Below are 20,483 nucleotides of genomic sequence, written 5' to 3'. Positions count from 1 at the left end.
GATTTTCAATAGTGCCTTCGTTGTTGCTGTAGTACTACTTCGGTTGTGTACCGCGAGCACTAATCATAAGCCTCACCATGAGAGTACTGGCATGATTGCCCCGCAAACACGAAATTGAAGTTCCGAACGACGAAGTCGATTTCCCTAAAGGGACGAAATTGAAGTTCCAAAGGTGTACTCGACGAAGTTGAAAGTTCTATGACGAACTCGAAGGTTCGAGAGTCGGAATTGAAAGTTCTATTAGGACGAATTTGAACTTCCTATCGACTTCAGACGAACTTGAAAGTTCTATGACGAAGTTGAAAGTTCTAATTGCGAATATGGTCTTCCCGTTTCGGATTCGTACCTCCAACTTCGCGCGTCCCGACGAAATTGATGGTTCCAAAGACGAACTAGATGTTTAAAAGGTGTAGGTGATAGTCTTTCACTGGAAAGTCTCGCATGTTCGTCGTTTGCGTTTTCGTGAACGTGATGTCGGTGCAATCGGTTGAAAACACAAGTCGGGGAGTTTTCCTCGCAGTGGGAGCTACTTGAGTGAGAGGTGGTGGACTGCTTGTGGCTCTCTTAGTCTCAGTAATGATCGAGAAACAACTTACATCAGTTTTTGTTTGCCCGAACTGGGATCGTTTCCAGGCGAGCGGACCTGGACTTCTTGTCGGGCAATAAATTTCCATTCCACGAATGTCGCCAGTCTCTTAGGAGTTAGGGTTGCCTCAACACATCCTTCTATTAACGAAGGAGTGTGAAGTTTTTGAAGTAGTTGGTGACCATGGAAAAATGTTTCGGGCTTATTAAGCGGACATAGCACTGTTGTATAGAAAGAAGGTGCTTTTTTGATCAGTTGATAAGTCCCGATGGCTTCCTTTCCTGCCTGCAGAGCAATGGCCGTCCTCATGGCTGTGTTGGGCAGTGTGTACGGAGAACCTCCCGGGTGTCATGTTTTCTATATGCAAGATAGAAACAGCTCGAGTGATTCAGCTCTTTTCAACAAGCATAAGCAAGCATTCTTCAAATATTTAGTGAGTCGACCATAGAATGGCTTTAGGGGTGGAGACTCCTCGCGATTCTCAGGTTGGGCAAAAGGATGTCATGAAGGCTCGTGCGGTGAGGGCTACATGTCCCAAGATAGAGTTCGAGATGTTAGTCCCCCCACATCCCCAAACACAATGGTGCATCGACGTAGATAGTGTAAGGAGGGTAGCGATGTTCCGTCAGGTTTACTATTACCCCAAGCCCTCATTACCCCGGCCAGCCCGGCTACACAGACCCCACCGACCAACAGTTGATAAACTCCCTGGCGTACATCACTGGGCATATCAATCGTATAGCCAACCGCATACCTTTACAGTCTATCTTCCTTATTGGAGTTTATAGTGGCGCCGCTATTGCCATACAGACTGTGTGAGTTACTTGTAGACTCACCTCTTCCCACTTCCATTCATCTTCCTCAGGATCCTCTATCCCGGTAAACTCGGAGGAGTATTTTCCTTCGCTGGTTGGATACCTCTATCAAAGGGGGCAGCCCATCTGATCAAGCCTGCCCAAGATGAGAAGATGGTGATGCGTACTCCCATCAGTGGTGTTATGAGCGTGCAGCGAGATGATAGGAGTCTAGTGATCGATGGAACACTACATAACCTCGGAAACGTGTGTCCAAAAGGGCAGTGCCACTTGCTCAGTTGACCATATGTCAGGTTCTGGCGGCCTCTGGATTCCTCGATAGCTTCCATAGTGAAGCACCTACAGAAGAGTGGCCCTGGGGTACGCTATCCTCTATGATGGCTCGACCGACGTGTGGAGTGGTCTGGTTGGCTCATTCACAGATGGATGAGGTGGAGAACACGGTGAGTTATTCCATCCACAAGCAACTTCGATCACGGGGATGGTGCTCTACTCACAGACGATGACCAATCATGTCATGGTTATCGCTAATAGTATACGGTTAATAATGAAGCTGAGAATATACCGGAATTTTGAGTCGTTCATCGTGGAGTAAGAAAAGTGTTTGTTACGGTAGATACAACATGTGCTTTTCAAACACCAAAGTTCAATGATGGAGGACTCCATGCGGAGAATATGCGGAACGAGCTTTCAGCTCATCACTGATCGCCCTGGTCAAGATGCTTTCGACAACGATAAGTACGAGTGAGTGTCGCTTTTTTCCGCTATTCTAAAGTGCATGACAACACTGTAGGGCACCAGAGTGAATGCTGAGCTTCTCGCGCTGATTACCAATTTTAGCCGGGATCCAGTCTTGTCAGACCAGACTCTTACCACCTCCTCCGCGATCTCTCTCTCCTACAAGAATGGAATGTTCCTACACACCGTATAGTGTTAGCGGGGCATGGGAAAGCAGCCGAAGCCATACAACGATTTGTGTAGGCCACTGTCGCAGCTATCTTCGTGGTTCATCTGCATCGTTGTTAGCTCGGAGAACCCAACTGTCACTCGAACACTCGCGGGCGCCCTTCTTCTCAAATTGAGTCCGTCCGATGTAAGTCGTACCTGCAATATTAGTTGACGGAGCAGCACTCTTCTCATTTGCAGGCCGTCCCTCGAATTCACAATCCTCCCCTGCTCCCTATTTTATACGAGGAGCGATCGGAGCTAACTGGGTAGAGATCATTACTACACCTTTTCAATCTCAAATTCAACAATTGAAAGAACAAATTAGATGAATGAAATTTGATTTCGACGAGTGAAAGGAGTTTTCGGCGAAACGAAAGTCCAAATTCGAAACAAAAGTTAGAATTTCGTAGACCGGTCGAAAACGAGAGTTCAAATTTATGAATGAAGTTTATTTATTCGGAAACGCAAGTTCAAAGTCGTCGAACACAAGACCAATTCCGACCAATGAAAGCTCACTTTCATTCGATGGAAGGAAATTCTCGTGAGCGTCGTGCCACGGATCGACTTGCGACTCGCAAATTGCGAGTGCTGATGGTGCTCTACGGGCTGCACCGTAATGCTCAACAGTACAGTGCAATCCAGAAATTTGCAATGAAGGATTTTCAGAGATCCGAACCGGGAGATTTTTTGGGTTTGATTCTCCCATGGAGGATCTCCATTACCCTTCCGATGATATCGGAAGGGCGATGGGGTCAGCACATGTTCGGTTCGATTTCCTGACCGCCGAACCGAACTTTGATCGACCGAATACCGAACCGGACCAAACCTCTACGAAAAGTTCGGGTTCCGACGGGTTACATCGGTCCCGGACCGACGGTCCGGCGGACCGATGTGACCCAACGTTCCGGGGAACTACCCGTAAATCTCACTCAGTGCAATAACTGTTCACATTTGAGAAGTACCTCGAGCAGTCTTTGTCTTGTGTTTGACGAATTTCAACTTGTGTTTCCGACCTCATAAATTTCATTTACGAATTTGAACTTTCATTCTTGAGTGGTCTACGAAAATCGAATTTTCATTTCGAATTTGAGCTTTCATTCGGTGAAACTCCTTTCATCCGACTAAAATCAAATTTCATTTTTCTAATTTGTTCTTTCATTTGCTGAATTTGAAATTGAAAAGGTGTAGGCTAGCTCTCATGATTCGCTTTGTGACTCAGATTGGATTCGAAACTACTTGAAGGATTCACCATATTGTTCTCGGCACCCCCAAGGCATTGTGTGGTGATATTGATTGTTAAGGAGGTCGTCGAGCTACTGGCCATGGGCAACTGGGCTGAGGCGGTGAGTTCACGTACAGTATTCACAACAGGGTCGATTCTTGTACCTTTCCTGACTGCTTCCCCTTCCATTGCTGACAAAGGACCTACAGTAGAATCACCACTTCCAGGTTCGGCGACGTGGTAGTGATCGTAGGCTTACCAAGAAGTGCAGTTCCGGCATCGAGTTCATCAGCCTAGTGGAGAGCATCTTCGGGTGAGGCCTCGGTTATTTGAAGTATTCCATTACCGTTCTCTTTGGCGTGATTGTTTGTTCAGGTCGCGCTCTGCGGGCTCGCCTGCTCAGCCTGACCCTAGCGATGCTCGAGCTCGTGCTCGTGATCATGAAATAGTCAATTTTCTGAAGATGAATACAAGGGCCAGCAGCTCGCTCGTATTCATCACAGAATCTCTCTCGAATCCTCTAACGTGAGTTCTTTTGTCCTGACTTGTCTCATTACTTGGTCCGCAGGAGGTATGTGGATGAACTTGATATACGGCCGTCCGTTATTGACAGCCCGCTCGCTTTACACTCTAATGAGCAAGAAAACAAGGTCGAGGTAGATCATGCAGTTCTCAACGCTTTTGAGAGATACCGCCTATCTCGGATATCCATTTTCCGACGTGAATAACCACTCATTATTTCCTCGTCACCGCTTTGGAGCACTCCATATTATACAACCTCCGCATTTCAGGAAGTACTACAGGACTCGATTATTCCAACAGTATTGGATTGGGCAACACAGAAATCAAGAGCGGTCGATCTTCCTGAGCGAGACGGAGATTGGAAGCTGATTTAACAGATGTTCTTAGTCAACTTGTTCTTTTGGATGTTATCATGTGCATGAAGATGTACCACCTGTTGTCCTTAACCGGAAAGCTTCTTGTTAATGTGTCACTAGAGGTCAGGCCCTTGAATGTGAGAACAGACCGAATAGATCCTTTTATTAGCCGAGGAATGAAGCTCGTGGCTGGTCACAGAATCCCTCACGGTGTGTACAGATGATATAATTGACAGAATCACGAACCTAGGCTTAGCGATAATGCAAGTTCTCATACGCAGCGACTACCTGTGATTGTTCCCTTTGCCAAGTAGAGGAGATTTTGTGTTTGATGAAGCAACAACGTGAACACGGTCGCTCGAAGAAGGTCATTTCCAGACCAGGGAAAGGGCGAATGGTTCGGGCGGTACGTTTCCAGTATAAAGCTCTCAATAACAACACACGACCGATCTATCTCCCTCACTCGTAGTCTCTGATCGGTAGCGCTGAACTCGGAGGCTCGACACGTCTTTGAACGGTTCTGCATTGATGCGAGGCATTCTCCGTAGATTCATGCATGGTTATCAACTAGTCAATACTTTACTATGGCATCCTCCATCATTCATGGAGGTTTTACTATCTTGATGACTGTGTTTGGCAGGGCGTATGGAGGGAATGCTGCTTGCCATGTTCTGTATCTTCCGGATAGGAATACCCCGGTCGATCGGGATCTCTTCGAGAAACACAAGGAGTCATTTAATGGCTATTTGGTGAGCAGTCAGGCGTTGTTACCGAGATCCAATTCAGTGAGTTCTTATCTTTTTTAGGCTCACGTTGAGCCGTCTTCTGCAGCTGGTGCGGTGAGGGCTACATGTCCCAAGATAGAGTTCGAGATGTTAGCCCCACCACATCCCCAAACACAATGGTGCATTGACGTAGATAGTGTATGGAGGGTAGCTGTGTTCCCTCAGGTTTACTATTACCCCAAGCCCTCATTACCCCGGCCAGCCCGGCTACACAGACCCCACCGACCAACAGTTGATAAACTCCCTGGCGTACATCACTGGGCGTATCAATCGGATAGCCAACCGCATACCTCTACAGTCTATCTTCCTTATTGGAGTTTATAGTGGCGCCGCTATTGCTATACAGGCTGTGTGAGTTACTTGTAGACTCGACTTTGCTTACTGCCATTCATCTCCCTCAGGATCCTCTATCCCGGTAAACTCGGAGGAGTATTTTCCTTCGCTGGTTGGATACCTCTATCAGAGGGGGCAGCCCATTTGACTTCGAGCGTTGCATGGGAGCGCACACGTACTCCAATATGTGGAGAACCGAGAGCATCTGTCGGCAACAAGATACTCTCAATAGTAGGAGCGCTGTATGACCGTGTCACCTTCGTAAGCTGTAAGGGATGATTCCAATATAGACTAACTGCCACTCCCGTCCAGGACCTCGCCAAGTCGGGTTTTTTCAAAGCCTCTTTCTGCGGCAAGCGTGACAAGGGCCAGCCCTGGGGGAGTCTAGTGTCTATGATGACCCAACCGTTGTGCGGAGTCATTTGGGTAGTCCCGCCAGGTCGTAGAATACTCGATCATAAGAAACAAAGGAAGAAGGAGGTGATCACTGGTCGTGGTTCCGGTCCACGTCAGGGCCGATCACTGGGACGCGTTCCTCCCCACGCATGGTCTTGTTCTGGTGCCTGCATAGATGCTCGTAGTTCTATGCAGATGCAGAGAATTCTGCGGAGCTCTGGAAGTTCGAAGGCGGCTCATCATCTACAGCGAGTTTGTGGTACAAGAATTCAACTCCAGCTGCATGAGATGCGCCCCAAGAGCGCGAAGAGGTTCTCTGAGTGAGTTCATAATGATGCCAATCTACCCTCGATTGTTCATCGCGTGAACCCCCACAAAACTGCGCTTTTAAGAATATTCACCTGGCGTACTTACTAAATACTATTTAGTGCATCGAACTACAATTCAACTGGACAGTTGTACGCTGTTATCAGAAAAACTTCATCTCTCGCGGATTATCCCCGAAACCTCGCCATCGCCTCCTTCCACGATACTCTTAAGGATGAGTATTCCGCCCTGATCCGTGATCGTATCCCTGGTCATCGCATCGTCATTGGCGGAGAAGGCATCGGGGCTCGAGGTGTGAAGCGATTCGTGTACGGACTTTGTCGTTTTTCGATCTAAACCAAAACTCCTCTCTGTCAGCATGCAATGTCCCACCATAACTAGTCAGCTTGCTGGTATTCTCCTGTTGAACACACCAGAAGTGAGGAGTCAATGCATGGTCATGGACCCCGCAGTGTTTCCGATAGGCCCTTCGCCCACTTGATCTTAATGATCCTGGTGTGCCAGAGGTTTCAGTTACTCACGAGAAGGGATCCAGCAAAGCTGAGTATAGGTCTTTCGCTGCTCTGGAGCATCGACCTACAATATCCTCGTCAGATTGGATTCGAAACTATTTGAAGGTTTCACCATATTGTTCTCGGCACCCCCAAGGCATTGTGTGGTGATATTGATTGTTAAGGAGGTCGTCGAGCTACTGGCCATGGGAAACTGGGCTGAGGCGGTGAGTTCACGTACAGTATTCACAACAGAGTCGATCCCTATACCTCTCCTGACTGCTTCCCCTTCCATTGCTGTCAAAGGATCTGCAGTAGAATCACCGCTTCCAGGTTCGCGATAATGCTCGAGAACTAGAACTATCAGATAGATGTCATGGTGAAGTTGAATTTATTAGTCTAGTGGAAAGCATCTTTGGGTGAGTTCGCAGCCACCTAGTGGGCAACCGACTATTCTTAGCAGGGAAACAGAAAGCCGAAGCCATGGTCCTCTGGACGATCGAATTCCCAGCATACGCAGATTTCTGGAGGGTAAAGGAACCAACTCCCTCGTCGTCGTTACACAATCAGTGTATGATACCCTGGGGTGAGGTCCACCTCTTTTCGTAGCCATTGGAGTCTTCTCGGAATTAGATTCTTGATCAGAGCTCTTGACATGCGGGTGATCTGTATAGGGGATCCAACGCTTCCCTCTCCGGACAACTTGGAGACGGAACCCAAAGTGGGACTATCTGATATCGGATCGGTCTTGCCTGAGGTGCGAGAATTCATAGACGATGGTTACACCGTCAAGGCCATCACCTTGAGGGAACCAATCTTCCGGGGAAGCCTTATTACTTCGGAATGGCATTAATCAGAGCATCTAGATGGGCTCATCACCAGACTTTAGCATCGTTGCATTCAGCATTCATCCTCTCGGTCAGGTGTTGATGAGAGACTGCATCATCCCTGTGATTTTGAATTGGGCATGGAGTGGTATCCAGATTCTAAGATGCAACTCATCTAACAGCGATAGCGACTGGGAGTTTGTATAGCTTGTGACTATTCAAGAGGTGTTCATTCGTGTTTGTCAAACATGTTTGCTGTGAAACGCAGAGAACTAGGTGTCCATTCATTCAATACGGTATTACGTTACTACAGCCTGGTTGGAGTCATCTCTGGCACAGGCACTTCAGCGGCTCTAACAACTTCGCCCATCGGCTTCGGCTCGGAATCGCTGAGAGTGTTCTCGCTCAATCATACTGAGTGGATCTAGTAGCTGTTTCTTTTCTGATGTTCCTAACGGTACGTGCACCATTATTTTCATGGTTCGTATTACTCGGTTCAACAAGACTGATGTTTGGGGAGTCGGCGTGTAGGATACTGTGTTTACTACAGACCGCTCCGAACAGCGAAGAGGAGGTGGAGGCCGATTTCATGGTAGCCTTCCGTGATGCATTTGATGTAAGTGACTCGAATGTTGGGGTTATCAACTTGAGAGTTACTCAGGTCTTGGTGGATTCCACAAACTCCTTCGACCAACTCTCACGAAGCTGCGGCGAGGCCAGGTTCTCTTGGCTACCATTCCCTGCTGGGCAGACCGACTGGTATGCACATCCAGGGTCTACTAGGACACAGAGGTTCAAGATTGATCGCGGTTTAGGTTTACCGAATCAGCAATGGCCCACCCCGATGACCCCATGTTAGAGAACTCCCTACGATATCTCAGTATCACGGTCAACGAGCTCATCGGCGTTGTACCGGCGCATCACATAATTCTGGTCGGTCAGGGGACTGGAGCCGCCATGGCGGCCTACTTCACGTAAGTCTCCCAAAGGGAATCCCGGAAATCTAGGAGGGCGTTGTTCATGTCAGGAGTGTTTACCCACTGAGTCTGGGAGGTGTGATGACCATCGGCGGTTGGGATACTTTGGCTAATGTGACGCCTAAAATCGCCGATGTTGGTATGTCGAGAAGAACGCAGATCAGGACTTATGGGGAACGATCGGACGATGTTGGATCTATTCGATCAATCAAGGTAAGAGTCTGCGCTTGGTTCTCTTCACCGTCTTTTCCCCCTAGACCAATAATCTCCCACGCGTTGGGCACGATCTACTCACCGATTTGTTGCTGCTTCTAACTCGACCACTGTGCGCTGTTATTTGGCTCACTCCGACCACGCATGTCCATAAGGACAATCCTGCCGTTACATCCGTGTGGAAGATTTCGCACGTTATAGAAGATCTGATGGGCTCTTCGGTCCGAGCAGAGAATTACACCGCGTTCGACGAGTCGCTCGAACATGAGTGTGGTGGAGGTGTCGCCTACAGAACCGTGCAAATTCCGATTCCGGAGCTATCCAAGATTCGGTAAGCATAGGAGCATCCAGCCATAGTGGTTCAGTCGATTGTGTCAGGGATGGCAACCCTTCTAGCAGTGTTGACGATGTCTTGAGAGAATTCTCCGAGCTCATTAATGTCCATCGTGTACGACAGAATCGTATCATCATTGGCGGCAGTCACGGCGCAGAAGAGGCTGTATTGCAACTCATGTGAGCAGTCCAGTATATGCCAATATGCCTGTTGAATTGTGACCTATTAAAGGCACAGTTTCGTCCACATGTACGGCAAAGTTGCTGGAGTGATCCGGTTGGTGGACAAAAATCGGCAGGTGAATCACTATGCCTACAGCTCAGGCTGGATTTGGCTTCCCTCAAGTGTCTCCGCCAACCTTCCGACATCCACTGTCGATTCCTATCAGATCTATTGATGTGAGTTCGGCTCTTTTTCTGCACAGCCTTACTTCGATTTCAAATTTAATCTCTATGCTCAGCGCGAAAAACTTAGCATAACGGCTCTTGATTAGTGCTGCTAGATTATGAAAAGAATACAACAACGTCTTAGCGTTATGCTATTGAGCATCAACTCGATAGAACTGGAGTGTAACAGTTTCAGTGCTTTACAGTTCTATCCATACTTGTCGAATTCAGAGTCGATTCATTCAGTTCCATGCTCACTGGTTATATGCCTACTGGTATAAGCGAGAGGCCGGCACTCTGCTGGCAGAGGCTTTCAAGAATATGTTAACTGCACCATCGCGGCAATGCTCAGTCGTATTGTTGGTGAAGAATGCCGCCGAAGCGAGAATGTTCGAGGGATGGGGAGAAGCTGTAGGTTGTGCATCAAACTAGAACAGGATGCCTACGATAGAAGCGAGTGTTCTAATCACTCTATGGTTTCAAGATGAGAGTCCCTCTGCGACTCGGCTGATATGAGAGGGATTGAGAGCGCCGACTGAGAAAGTGACTCTGACAACTGGGAGATGACTATACATCAGGTTCGTGAGAAAGCCCGGCAACGTAGGTTGCCGCTACGGAGAATGTGCGAGGGCGAAGTCATTTTTACAACAGTTCTCCTCACTGTGGCTCAGTAAGCTATATCTGCATCCTTCGCAGAGGGAGTTGCTATATTAGCGCGGATAACTACCGTGTGGCCGTGTCCTCATCCTCGCGAGGTATAGTATGTCAGTGTTCGTCTTTCAGGACAGCAATGAGTCTAAGTAGCTTACTCGAAGAGCTTGCTTCACCCAACCGAACGTTTGTCCTTCTCCGGAGCTCGACGGATCCTGTTGGAGCAGCGTAGCAGTATAGGTTACCTCCGGTCGTAAATCACTCACCTCCTTGTTCTAGTTCATCGTTACAAGGCAAAGGCTTCAATATTATTGAACTTCCTCCCTTGCCTATTACTGCAGATCGTGATAGAACGGTAACAGTCTATGTTGTCTCAATGCAGCTGTCCCGCTCGATCAGGTCCTCACGGCAGCTCTAGTCGCCTCAGCCGTTGGTGGGCCCTGGCTCGAGTAGCATGATTCTCTTGTAGCTGTTCAGAGTGACGTCAATATTCGCGGATGTCGAAATCATGTCTGAGACATTCCGGTTGTTGCTCACCGTGGAGTTGTGTTACAGTGCTCTCAGGAGGTACTTGAGTTCTTCGGCATCATCCCGTACTAGTCAATGACTAGTAGTCATGAAGGATAATACATTCTTCCCTTCATGGTAAATACAGTGAACTCCTCTTCCTTGACCAGGAACGGTGGGCGAGACCCTCGAGTAAACATCATCTATTCCAGTGACGATTATGTTTAGGGGCCCTAGTTGTTTAAGATACTCTCTGGATAGGATTTTATCTCAATGCCCATAGACTCGTTGCTACAAAATGACCTTATACTTGTCAACTCAGACTATTCTTTTTGAGCAATTCAGCAACATCAACAACATGCAATTAACGAAAGATCAGCCCACATGCTCTTTATATTCGAGAAAATCCTCCATACGAACGTAATCTCCAAGAAGCGTGGTAAGAGTCGCACGATTTTCGCCAGCGTACGGGTCGATCAAGTGGCCCTTCACAAGTCCGAAGGAAATAGCTCGGATCATCTTTTTCTGCTTCTGTCGATTCAATAAACAGACTCCGTTCATAAGATCATGTATGTATTGATTTTCGCCTTCTCGTATCGTGTTCGGTATTGTGCCATCCTTGCTCAGTTTCTTCCACAAGTTCGTTGCAGCGGTGATACAGGCCTCATTGCCCTCAGTGGAAGCAGCTCCATTGTAGAGCGAATTGTACCTTGTCCAGAGTGGTTCAGAGAGGAACGATGCTTCAGGTGACGAGGCATAGTGCAAGAGCCCATCGGAATAAGGCTCATTGTCTGCCCGTTTTAGAAGTCCAGAGAAACGCCAGTTGCTGAAGGCAAGAAAACGCGACTTTCGATGGATGTATAACTTCAACCTACTAGTTATAGAAATAGTCGTCGCACTCAATCGCTTCGGTCGCTATTCCCCCAGACCTCCCTGACGGTAATAATTTGAATTCGAAGATCCTCCCTCGTTTGACAACCCTCTTCCTGCTAGGCTCCTCGGCCTTCCAGGATTCATAAGGTGCTTCGAATCGACACACTTGTCGATAACGGCTTCCGAACCAATCCTGATAAAAGAATCCTCTCATTTCTTGAGGACCATTTTGGTTACAAGTGTCCGAGACACGTGCTTCTCACTATATATCACGAACAAAGGTTTCGAATGTCGAGTTTGTTCACGGGGAGACAATCGTTATCGGACTGATTAAACTTACTCCGAAATCTGGCACGAATTTCTCACAGAACCCGATGCAACCCAAAGAGCCTATCCTTGCATCGATGACGGCGAACTCCTGGAGCAGTATCGCAGAGACGATTTGACGAAAACGATAATGCATTTAACTTGGATACAACTGCCATGCATACTTATCCAACCCGGCCAAAGCGAACCGCTATATGAGACTCCTGCAATGCCTTCCTCTGGAATATGGAACTTCTTTTGCGAGGTGTATACGAAATGCTCACTCCCTGTATCACTCACCCGCTGAGCGATATTATTGACCAACACAACCAGCAAGTTGTTGAATTTGGCAAGCGAAACACCTCGCGAGCAATCAAAAACTGTCGTGCACATTAACTCGCTACTCATCATCCAGCTTAGGGGCAAGGAAATAGCGGACGAAACCCTTCTCAGGCGAGTCGGCCACACAGTAGTCGATCTGATCAGTGCGACGTCGACATTAAAACGCTCGAGTTACATCATTCAACGTTACCATGAGTGGAGTCTCTGCTGAAAGACGAAGTGTTACATCATCACTCAGCGCACAAGCCTTGTTAGTGAACAAGAGAAGATAACGAAGAGAGAAGCATAAATTCTCGACAGCCTCCTTGCAATGAGTAATCTGTATAGGGAGTAAAATACCAAACTGCACCGCTCAATTTCATACCTCAACATCGTGCTCCAACTTGATTGATGATGACTTCACATGCCCGTCGCCTGAGGAGTGTGAAATGTTTATGCAACTCTCAGCTCCTTAGCGTGATTACATTTCATAGAGAATTTCACAGAGTTCTTATCGCAGTCAATCCTCAAGTTCTCTCCACCACAGTCCTTCAAGTCACGACAGATCTTCGCGAATTGCGAGCACTTCATCTTGATCTCGCATGAGTATCTAACGACCGAATTCCATACAGAGCTCAACCACCTACTCGATCGTCTTCAACGCGAGATTCATACTCGCAATCAGGCACGCCAAGCTGCTCGTTTTCGATGTCCATCAAGTTCATATCACACTCTACAGCCCTGCCCTCACCAGCAGAGGTGATGGTCAAAGTGTCACAATCCTAAACAGAGGAAAAGTTAAGGTAATGCAAGCCAGGAATTGAATACTTCCTCCTTCTTCAGAGACAAGGAGTCGTCATCACGGCACAGCTTGAGTAGCTTGGTGAGAGCCTCGAAGTTGATACCAACACAGCTCCTGAGCAGAATGTGATTGAATCTAGTTGATACGGAGCGGTAGGAGGAGGAGGCCTACTCTCTGTCGCATCTGAACTCATCGAAAGCGCTCTCTTTCAATTCCATCTGGACCAGGGCGACATGTGTAGTGTCCATGGTTTGAACCCTGATGCCTAACGAATAGTTAACATGGTGCTATGCGGGGATGAGCTTGAGAAGTTTGTTTACCTTCGTCGCTCAAGTCGAAATTTCCCTCTTTGACTATATCGAGGACGGCAGCCACAACCTTCTTGAAGAGAACAGCTTGCTCAAGCTTGCATTCAAACATGATTCAATAGAGATACGACTGTCAAATCGCCACTGCTTGTTGGCGCGGAGAACGCAACGTCGAGGGAACATCCGAGGCGCTCAACAGTTTTTCGCCGATGTCGCGCTCGCCAATCTGATCGATGAACCGCAGTAGGGTTATGTCCGGGATCGAACCAGGGATCTCCCGCATGAGAGTCACATCCGTTACCCTCGTGGCTAAAAGAGCGAAAGAAATTCAAGCATGAAAATGCCTGGCTATTTTGGGCGTTTCGATCGATTTGAACTAGTGGCTTTTCGCTATGTGAACCCAATTCAGTCATCTTCCACCATGGCTGACGTTGAACAACAACTTGAGGCTGAACACTTCGACTTCGGTAAGAAGAAGAAGAAGTCCAGTAAGGAGAAGAAGGTTAAGAAAGAGAAGAAGTCCAAGAGTTCTCATGAGGGCGAGGTAATCCTATAGATTTTCAGCGACCTACTCGTGATTATCACGAATCTGTTGACCCACTTCATCTGTAATGGTCAATGCTCAATCTATTGTTCCTCAGGATGCTTCATTCGAAAGAGGAGTAGTTTATCCCTATGAGCAGCTTCTGGCTCGTGTCCACGAGATGATCAACGAGAAGAACCCTGCTCTCGGCGGTAGCAAGAGAGCGATGAGGTTACCTCCTCCGAAGATCGAGCGGGTCGGTTCCAAGCGTGTATCGTTCGTCAACTTCGGCGAGATCTGCGTCAGAATGAACCGGTCCAAGGAGCACGTTCTACAGTTCTTCCTCTCCGAGTTGGGTACTACTGGCTCTCTTGCTGGTGACGGTCAGCTGATCCTGAAGGGGCGGTATATGGCGAAACATATTGAGTCATTATTGCGGAAATATTTGAGTGCTTATGTTACCTGTCCGATGTGCAAGTCGTTGAACACTGAGTTCGTGCGTGACCCTGCCACTCGCCTCTATGCTATGAAATGTAACAACTGTGGTGCATCTCGAACGGTGCACGCTATCAAGTCCGGTTTCCATGCGACTACTCGCGCTGACCGAAAGGCCGCGAAGCTCGCTAAGTAGTAGTTGACCACTGCTGCGGTATTATCTATTGTAAACTTTCTGTTTGGTAAACGGCACGGAAAGCACGGCTTTGGGGAATCTCTTGAGCACTGCGTCTCTTCACCCCAGGGAAAGTCCTCGTGCGAGTAGTAGAAAGTACTGCCAGTAGACTGGTTACCCCTGGTCATACTACTCTCGTGTGACCGGGGTTGTTGCAGCAGCAAAGTTATGCCGTGGGTTGTGCTTCTGCACAACTAACAGAATGAGGCTTACTCTTCCGCTGTCGTTCATACCCGTACAGATAGGCTACAGTAGATATGGAAACTTCTGTAGAATTTGCACACATTTTTCTCGATCGTCTTTGGTTTGAGTTGATAGTCAAAGGGCTAACCGTGATTAAAGATTAGAGATCCACTTGCTAGAATCTCTTATCAAAGTTGTATTCGTGCCCATGCGAACGGGTATTGGCCAACGTAGTTTTGCGAAGCAGATGTATTGCGTTGGAGTTTCCGGTCTCCGATTCGGGTGAAGACGAAAGTATTGCGAAGTTAGTCAGAATTAGAATTTCATCATTCTAACAGACACGCTCCTCGACTATTCCGCCATAAGGGAATGTTTAGCATCTGTCTATGGCAGTAGAGTACGGAACGTTTATTCGAGAAATCTCGAGATTATCGCCATAAGGGAATGTCTAATGTCTGTCTATGGCAGTAGAGTACGGAACGTTTATTCGAGAAATCTCGAGATTATCGCCATAAGGGAATGTCTAATGTCTGTCTATGGCAGTAGAGTACGGAACGTTTATTCGAGAAATCTCGAGATTATCGCCATAAGGGAATGTCTAGTGTCTGTCTATGGCAGTAGAGTACGGAACGTTTATTCGAGAAATCTCGAGATTATCGCCATAAGGGAATGTCTAGTGTCTGTCTGTGGCAGTAGAGTACGGAACGTTTATTCGAGAAATCTCGAGATTATTCCCTGTCGCCATGGGTTCACTCACATGCAAACGCCTAGAGCAATATGGCGTCCAGCTGAGTGAATTGAAAAAGGTTGCTTCCAGGATTCTATTGAACCATTGAATGGCGTCAACTCACTTGTTAGAATCCGCTGAACTGTGAGGCATGGATAGCGATCATGGCTGGTATCCAGGGGTCTCTTATATCCGCACAAAGACCACAACGCAAGGGATTATTAGAGTCGAACAACATAAAAACATCATTATGCTTCAGTGAGGTCATCATTGAAGTAGAGGTGCAGTACGGGAATATGCTCATCAGGATCGACATCGAGGCTCTTCAGCAACTGACAGCACACAAAGAGAGAATTAATGGGAAGATTCATTGACCACGTCTACAACTCACATTCGCCTCGTCAGGGACGCCGTTTTCCTCCAAGGTCTTCTCCATATCCAGCTTCCTGCCTAGTCGCTTCCATGTGTAGCTCAATGCGTGAAAATTGTAATCGTGGTACCTGACAGAACTGTGCCGAGTAAAGAGAATTTGGACTGTCCAACCGTGTAGCAATCTCTGCTAGAGTTTCCTCTATCGGGACTTCTAGTATGCATGTCTGTCCAATGAGGACGTTCAGGAGACCAATCTTCCGAGTTGCTGTGGCCAGGCTGCCAATATGGTATTGTGGATCGAGCCACCACCTAGCATGAGCTGTACTGCGCATGACTAATACTATACTCCTACGGAATATCAGTAGCCTCGTCTCGGTGGCTTGAGTCGGGGAGGGGAGTGGGGATGTGAAGGTAACGGCCAGTAGGACAGAATGGAACCTACGAAAGGGCGAGGCGATCGAGTCTACATTTATCTGACTTGGTTCACTCTCATATCGGAAAGCTGTGGGTCATTGAAGAGCTTCGGCGTCGGCAGTCCCTCGCTGTCCAGCTCGAACCAATGGCTTATGTCGGTGCCAGCCGCCTTGAGAATGGGTGTGCTGAGAGCCGACCTGTTGCTGGCCATGAGGTTGGTAAGGTCCAGTACCTATTGCAAAGAAGAGGAAGATACCACGAGCGACAACTGTAAGCGATTTACTCTGCCATGTACTGCTACCCAACAGTCATTGTTCTTGCTGTGGCTAGCCAGATCGGATGGTGTATAGAACCTCCGAGGAATGTACGATGGTGGCACATCCCCTTGACAGAAGACTTCCATGTTGTCTTTTAAAACAACTGACAAGCATGTCCATCAGGGAAACTCTTTCGAGGGAGCCCATCTCGATTGTCACTCGAAGCTTGCCAGCGAATCCTCTGCGAGAAGTGTTCTCGTGACAAGATTGTCTTGGTAGTCTTATTTAGGACCCTACTGATCCGCATATTCACGGTAATACCGCAACGAGAGTATTGACAACCATACATATCCAGCTTGCAATAGAAACAAGTCCGAAACGCTGTGGGCCAATGAATGCTACACTTCCACTGCTACTTCCCAACGGCAGAGGCAGCCAGTTTGGCCGTCTCCAATGTCGTCTGCTGGATCTACCTGTTCAAAGAACATTGTGCTTCTACATACTAATAGATGACGATCTCAAAAGGGTCTAGGGAAAGTTCTCACTTGGGTTCTTCGCGCAGCCACGTATACCGATTCGGGAGGACCCTTACGGAATGCTCCCGCCATCAATAGAAGCCGAGACAAGCTCGCATTAGCCACGTCATTGGCAGGCTCGGGAGTGCTGCTCAAAAAGAGGTAGATAACAGCTCTTGGAGAAGTCACTTTGGGCTGAGGACCGGGTGCGGCCGCCGCTACCTACTGCGACGGCGACGGCTTGCTGCAAATTGGCAAAAAAGCGCAATAGCGTTGAGGAACTCCTAGAGAGCAAGATTTGTTGACCTGAAGAAACAACAACTTGACAAGTTGTTGAAGGCGAACAAGTTGAACTTGTTCGCCTTCAACAGTGTGTTAGAACGTTTTACCTTCGTAATCACGGGAAGCTGTCTGCATAGGGTCGTTGGGGCGATTTACCCCTGAAGATTTCATGATAATTTTCAACTGAGGTATCGAATTTGCTTATCCGGTCAATTTGCGCCTGAGAAAACCTCGCCAGTCGAAGGCTGATTTATGAGGAGCTCGTCCTCGCACTGTGAAGACGTATGGCAAGCCGTTACGGCCCTCATCCGGTGCGTCGTATCGTGATGTCACAGGTTGTGGTGGAAGATTGGATTTCAACCACTGGCAGTGTTTGAAATCCAATCTTGTAATCCCAGTGCTACACTGGGTCGATACAGGTCCCGATGCAGTAAGTCGTTTTAATGACTCTTTTCGGGTATTCCAGGGATTTGAATATGAGGAAGTTGAATCTTGGAATTGCTGTTATCCGCATAGCATTGTGTTTCCTTTGATCGTCATGTTGCTTGAGTTGTTAGCTATAATTTGTTCGACATCGGGTCAATCGCTAGCGATTCAGTAGTGAGAGTTTGAGACCGGCGTAGTACTAGCCTCAGTTGGTCCGACCAACGTGGTCGTATAGGCCCATGGAGGAAAGAATGCGGATGCGGAGGACGATTAGTAGAGACCTGTAGTCGCCTAAGATGGATAAGTACATCGGTGTCGTAACCGTAGTCGGACAAACTATCGGGCCATAGTGGCCCGGCACCGAGTTCATGCCACTCCGCGGTCAACAAGGCGTAATCGGTATATTTAGAGGCCTTGATTGCATTGTGTTCCGTAAAGCGTTCCCCATTTTCCTCCGATGAGTTGTACCAGATGAATGAGCGGATTAGAGACATATCTTGTATGGTCGGCGAGTCACCCTATAAAAATATTTATCGGCCGCGGCATCACTCAGTGTTACTTCACCCACATGGAAAAGCCGTATGAAACCGAAACCGAAACACATACTGAAGTCTGGCCACGAGAAGTCAGTTATAGTCTAAATGCCCACCACCTTGTGCGATCCCCTCCACCACCATGAGTGCCATATGTCTTATTACGCATACTATTGGTGCGAGTGTTTGAAAATACTCCCGGACTGACCTCGGTTCGAGAACCATCTTTATGTCGTTTGCTTCCCAAGTTGTTTTCATCGTGAAAATGCCGTACATACTAAGCCCTCACAAAACTTGGTCAATGCTTATCCAGTTAGCTGCACTTCATAGAGGGCTCATGGATTGCTCTTGCAGGCAGGCCTCACCGTGATGGAGTATGGTGAGTAGCCGTTGCCCCCTCCGGAAGGAGCTCTATCCGGGTGCGACGAGACGGGGGTGAGGAAGATGTATCATCTGAATTACCCAGCTACTCTTCGTTTGAGCAATCTCATTAGTTTCGACAGCGACTTGCACTAGTGGGAAGGGTCGTGTTGAACTGGGGTGTTAGTCGACTGAGTAGCGGGAGATCTGACGATGGATCTATTTCGCCCAACATCGTGAGCCCAGTGAGCACGCCACGTTTCCTTAGCTCGAGCTCCTTCTGATAGCAAGATTTCGGGTGGATGAAGTTTACTCAATTTGAACTACTCAATTCATTGGCTGAAGTCCACCCCGCCGCTCACCTCGATCTCTCACGGAAGCAGCTTAGTTGTTAAACTGACTCTCTTGACTCAAGAGTCTTGAGAATTCTGCACAGCTACATACAGCCCTCGAGTCCGTAAACCGCGTTCGATATTACACTAGCAGACGCAACAACTTGCGAGTAATATCAATTAACATCTCTCATGATTACTCACAACAACATATTGACATGCGATTGGATAGATATTGCACTGCATGCAGAGTACCCTTGAATCTCCGTCTTCAAGAGTTAACAGCGGGATTCACTTTCTTGCTAGCCTCAACAACTCTGTTGCTGAACGGTTGACATCAGCACAGAGATTCTTGAATGTGAAGAATTCGCTAATCCCATACATCATACCTTCACAAAGTCTCTCTTGTAGTCTGACAGCATCTGCCTCCAGGAACCTTTCGTTTGTATGTAAGTCACGTGGGCTCACGAACTTTGAACGGGCACTCGCGTTCTCAGGGACGAGCATTGTCATATCGTTCATTTTCCGTGAGAGTTGATAACGTACTTCCAACATTGAGGACGCATCGAAGGCTTTCAGTGGATCAACATTGGATGACTCAGGGACACTTTTGAAGAAATGTTCGACCTGGCCCGAACTATAAGTGGTTAGACTCGAATTGTACCTGAAAGGATAAATGCGATCACGCGAATGACGGTGCTACTGTTAATTCATTACCAGGTGGCCACGAACCCATCTAGGTAACGACCTTTTCGACAACGAATCTCGTCAATCTCCGGCTGCCCTTCTCTATCGATGATAATGCCTAAGCCTTCCTTATCGGTAGAATAGAAGCAACGCACCGCGTAGTCCTCAAGCCTCATCGTAGAACTCGTTAGAGGGGGGAAGTCCTGTGAGATGAACCAGCTGAATTCGGAATGATTAGAACGACTATCAGGAACTCACATCCGCCGCCTTCTTCATTATCAATGTCTGCTCGTCGTATGATTCGTCAAAGATCAAACCTTTCATCCTAGCTCTGTCAACAGCCTTTTTGGCTTCTCGATGATATACGTCGCAAAGTTGCTCAAATGTTCGCTTTCCGAGAAGATCTCTAACAGTTGAACCAATAGCAGTTAGTTGGGCGATAATATCCACACCGCCCGCTGTGCTATGTTGCAATCTCTTCAGCTCGGCCGAGTCCCAGTTGTTCTTGGTGTTGGTCGCCAAGCCTATCAGTTTAGCGGATGCAGCAAGCTGATCAAGTTGAGGCTGGATTATCGATATGTCAATTCTCTGCAGTGGGTCGGAGTCCAAGTCCATAGCATTTCGGTGGAAATGGTAATTTCGATTGGCCGAGCCCTCAACTTCGTGATCGAGCAAAGCTGGGGCATCATCGAAACTAAAAATGGATATGAAGAGGCAACAGTTGTTGTTGAGATAGAGTCGCTCACTATTTGCTGATGATGCGCGGGCGAAGTTCGGCCTGTGGACAAGCCATTTTCTGCGTCTTCAGACCAGTGTTATTGTTCACGGAAATGCAGAGAAGGTCGAAATGATATCTATCCTGGTCAGGGTTGCCGAAGCAGTATTTGGCTCTGAATGGCTTAGCACTCAAGCTTAG

At 47.7% G+C, this 20,483-nt stretch overlaps 7 protein-coding genes across 7 annotated transcripts; 4 read left to right on the top strand and 3 right to left on the bottom strand.

The window, feature by feature from the left end:
* Positions 1–881: 881 nt before the first annotated feature.
* Positions 882–2,149, top strand: Pmar_PMAR003688 (hypothetical protein; the record flags this gene model as incomplete). Its single annotated transcript, XM_002784383.1, has 6 exons — positions 882–1,019; positions 1,072–1,139; positions 1,216–1,401; positions 1,452–1,557; positions 1,695–1,844; positions 2,096–2,149. The coding sequence occupies 6 exons, from the start codon at positions 882–884 to the stop codon at positions 2,147–2,149; spliced, it is 702 nt and encodes a 233-aa protein (XP_002784429.1).
* A 2,884-nt stretch (positions 2,150–5,033) lies between these two features.
* Positions 5,034–5,589, top strand: Pmar_PMAR003687 (hypothetical protein; the record flags this gene model as incomplete). The annotated part of the gene is made up of 3 exons (XM_002784382.1): positions 5,034–5,198; positions 5,256–5,353; positions 5,400–5,589. 3 exons carry the CDS (start codon positions 5,034–5,036, stop codon positions 5,587–5,589), a joined length of 453 nt encoding a protein of 150 aa, XP_002784428.1.
* A 2,464-nt stretch (positions 5,590–8,053) lies between these two features.
* Pmar_PMAR003686 (hypothetical protein) lies at positions 8,054–9,315 on the top strand (the record flags this gene model as incomplete). Its single annotated transcript, XM_002784381.1, has 7 exons — positions 8,054–8,065; positions 8,159–8,224; positions 8,270–8,367; positions 8,424–8,582; positions 8,636–8,798; positions 8,843–9,129; positions 9,177–9,315. The coding sequence occupies 7 exons, from the start codon at positions 8,054–8,056 to the stop codon at positions 9,313–9,315; spliced, it is 924 nt and encodes a 307-aa protein (XP_002784427.1).
* Positions 9,316–12,255: 2,940 nt separating this feature from the next.
* On the bottom strand, positions 12,256–13,398 carry Pmar_PMAR003685 (proliferating cell nuclear antigen, putative; the record flags this gene model as incomplete). Its single annotated transcript, XM_002784380.1, has 8 exons — positions 12,256–12,333; positions 12,388–12,516; positions 12,562–12,611; positions 12,662–12,786; positions 12,852–12,958; positions 13,005–13,092; positions 13,150–13,243; positions 13,299–13,398. 8 exons carry the CDS (start codon positions 13,396–13,398, stop codon positions 12,256–12,258), a joined length of 771 nt encoding a protein of 256 aa, XP_002784426.1.
* A 309-nt stretch (positions 13,399–13,707) lies between these two features.
* Pmar_PMAR003684 (translation initiation factor if-2 betam beta subunit ZnR, putative) lies at positions 13,708–14,440 on the top strand (the record flags this gene model as incomplete). Its single annotated transcript, XM_002784379.1, has 2 exons — positions 13,708–13,830; positions 13,928–14,440. The coding sequence occupies 2 exons, from the start codon at positions 13,708–13,710 to the stop codon at positions 14,438–14,440; spliced, it is 636 nt and encodes a 211-aa protein (XP_002784425.1).
* Positions 14,441–15,637: 1,197 nt separating this feature from the next.
* Positions 15,638–16,578, bottom strand: Pmar_PMAR003683 (conserved hypothetical protein; the record flags this gene model as incomplete). Its single annotated transcript, XM_002784378.1, has 6 exons — positions 15,638–15,721; positions 15,781–15,889; positions 15,933–16,070; positions 16,114–16,199; positions 16,249–16,407; positions 16,459–16,578. The coding sequence occupies 6 exons, from the start codon at positions 16,576–16,578 to the stop codon at positions 15,638–15,640; spliced, it is 696 nt and encodes a 231-aa protein (XP_002784424.1).
* Positions 16,579–19,593: 3,015 nt separating this feature from the next.
* Positions 19,594–20,182, bottom strand: Pmar_PMAR003682 (hypothetical protein; the record flags this gene model as incomplete). The annotated part of the gene is made up of 2 exons (XM_002784377.1): positions 19,594–19,770; positions 19,826–20,182. The coding sequence occupies 2 exons, from the start codon at positions 20,180–20,182 to the stop codon at positions 19,594–19,596; spliced, it is 534 nt and encodes a 177-aa protein (XP_002784423.1).
* Between the last annotated feature and the right edge of the window lie 301 nt (positions 20,183–20,483).

Source organism: Perkinsus marinus (assembly GCF_000006405.1).
Source record: "Perkinsus marinus ATCC 50983 genomic scaffold scf_1104296935302, whole genome shotgun sequence".
Classification (NCBI taxonomy): domain Eukaryota; phylum Perkinsozoa; order Perkinsida; family Perkinsidae; genus Perkinsus; species Perkinsus marinus.
The sequence above is the reverse complement of the archived record's forward strand: the minus strand, read 5'-3'. Positions and strand labels throughout refer to the sequence as shown.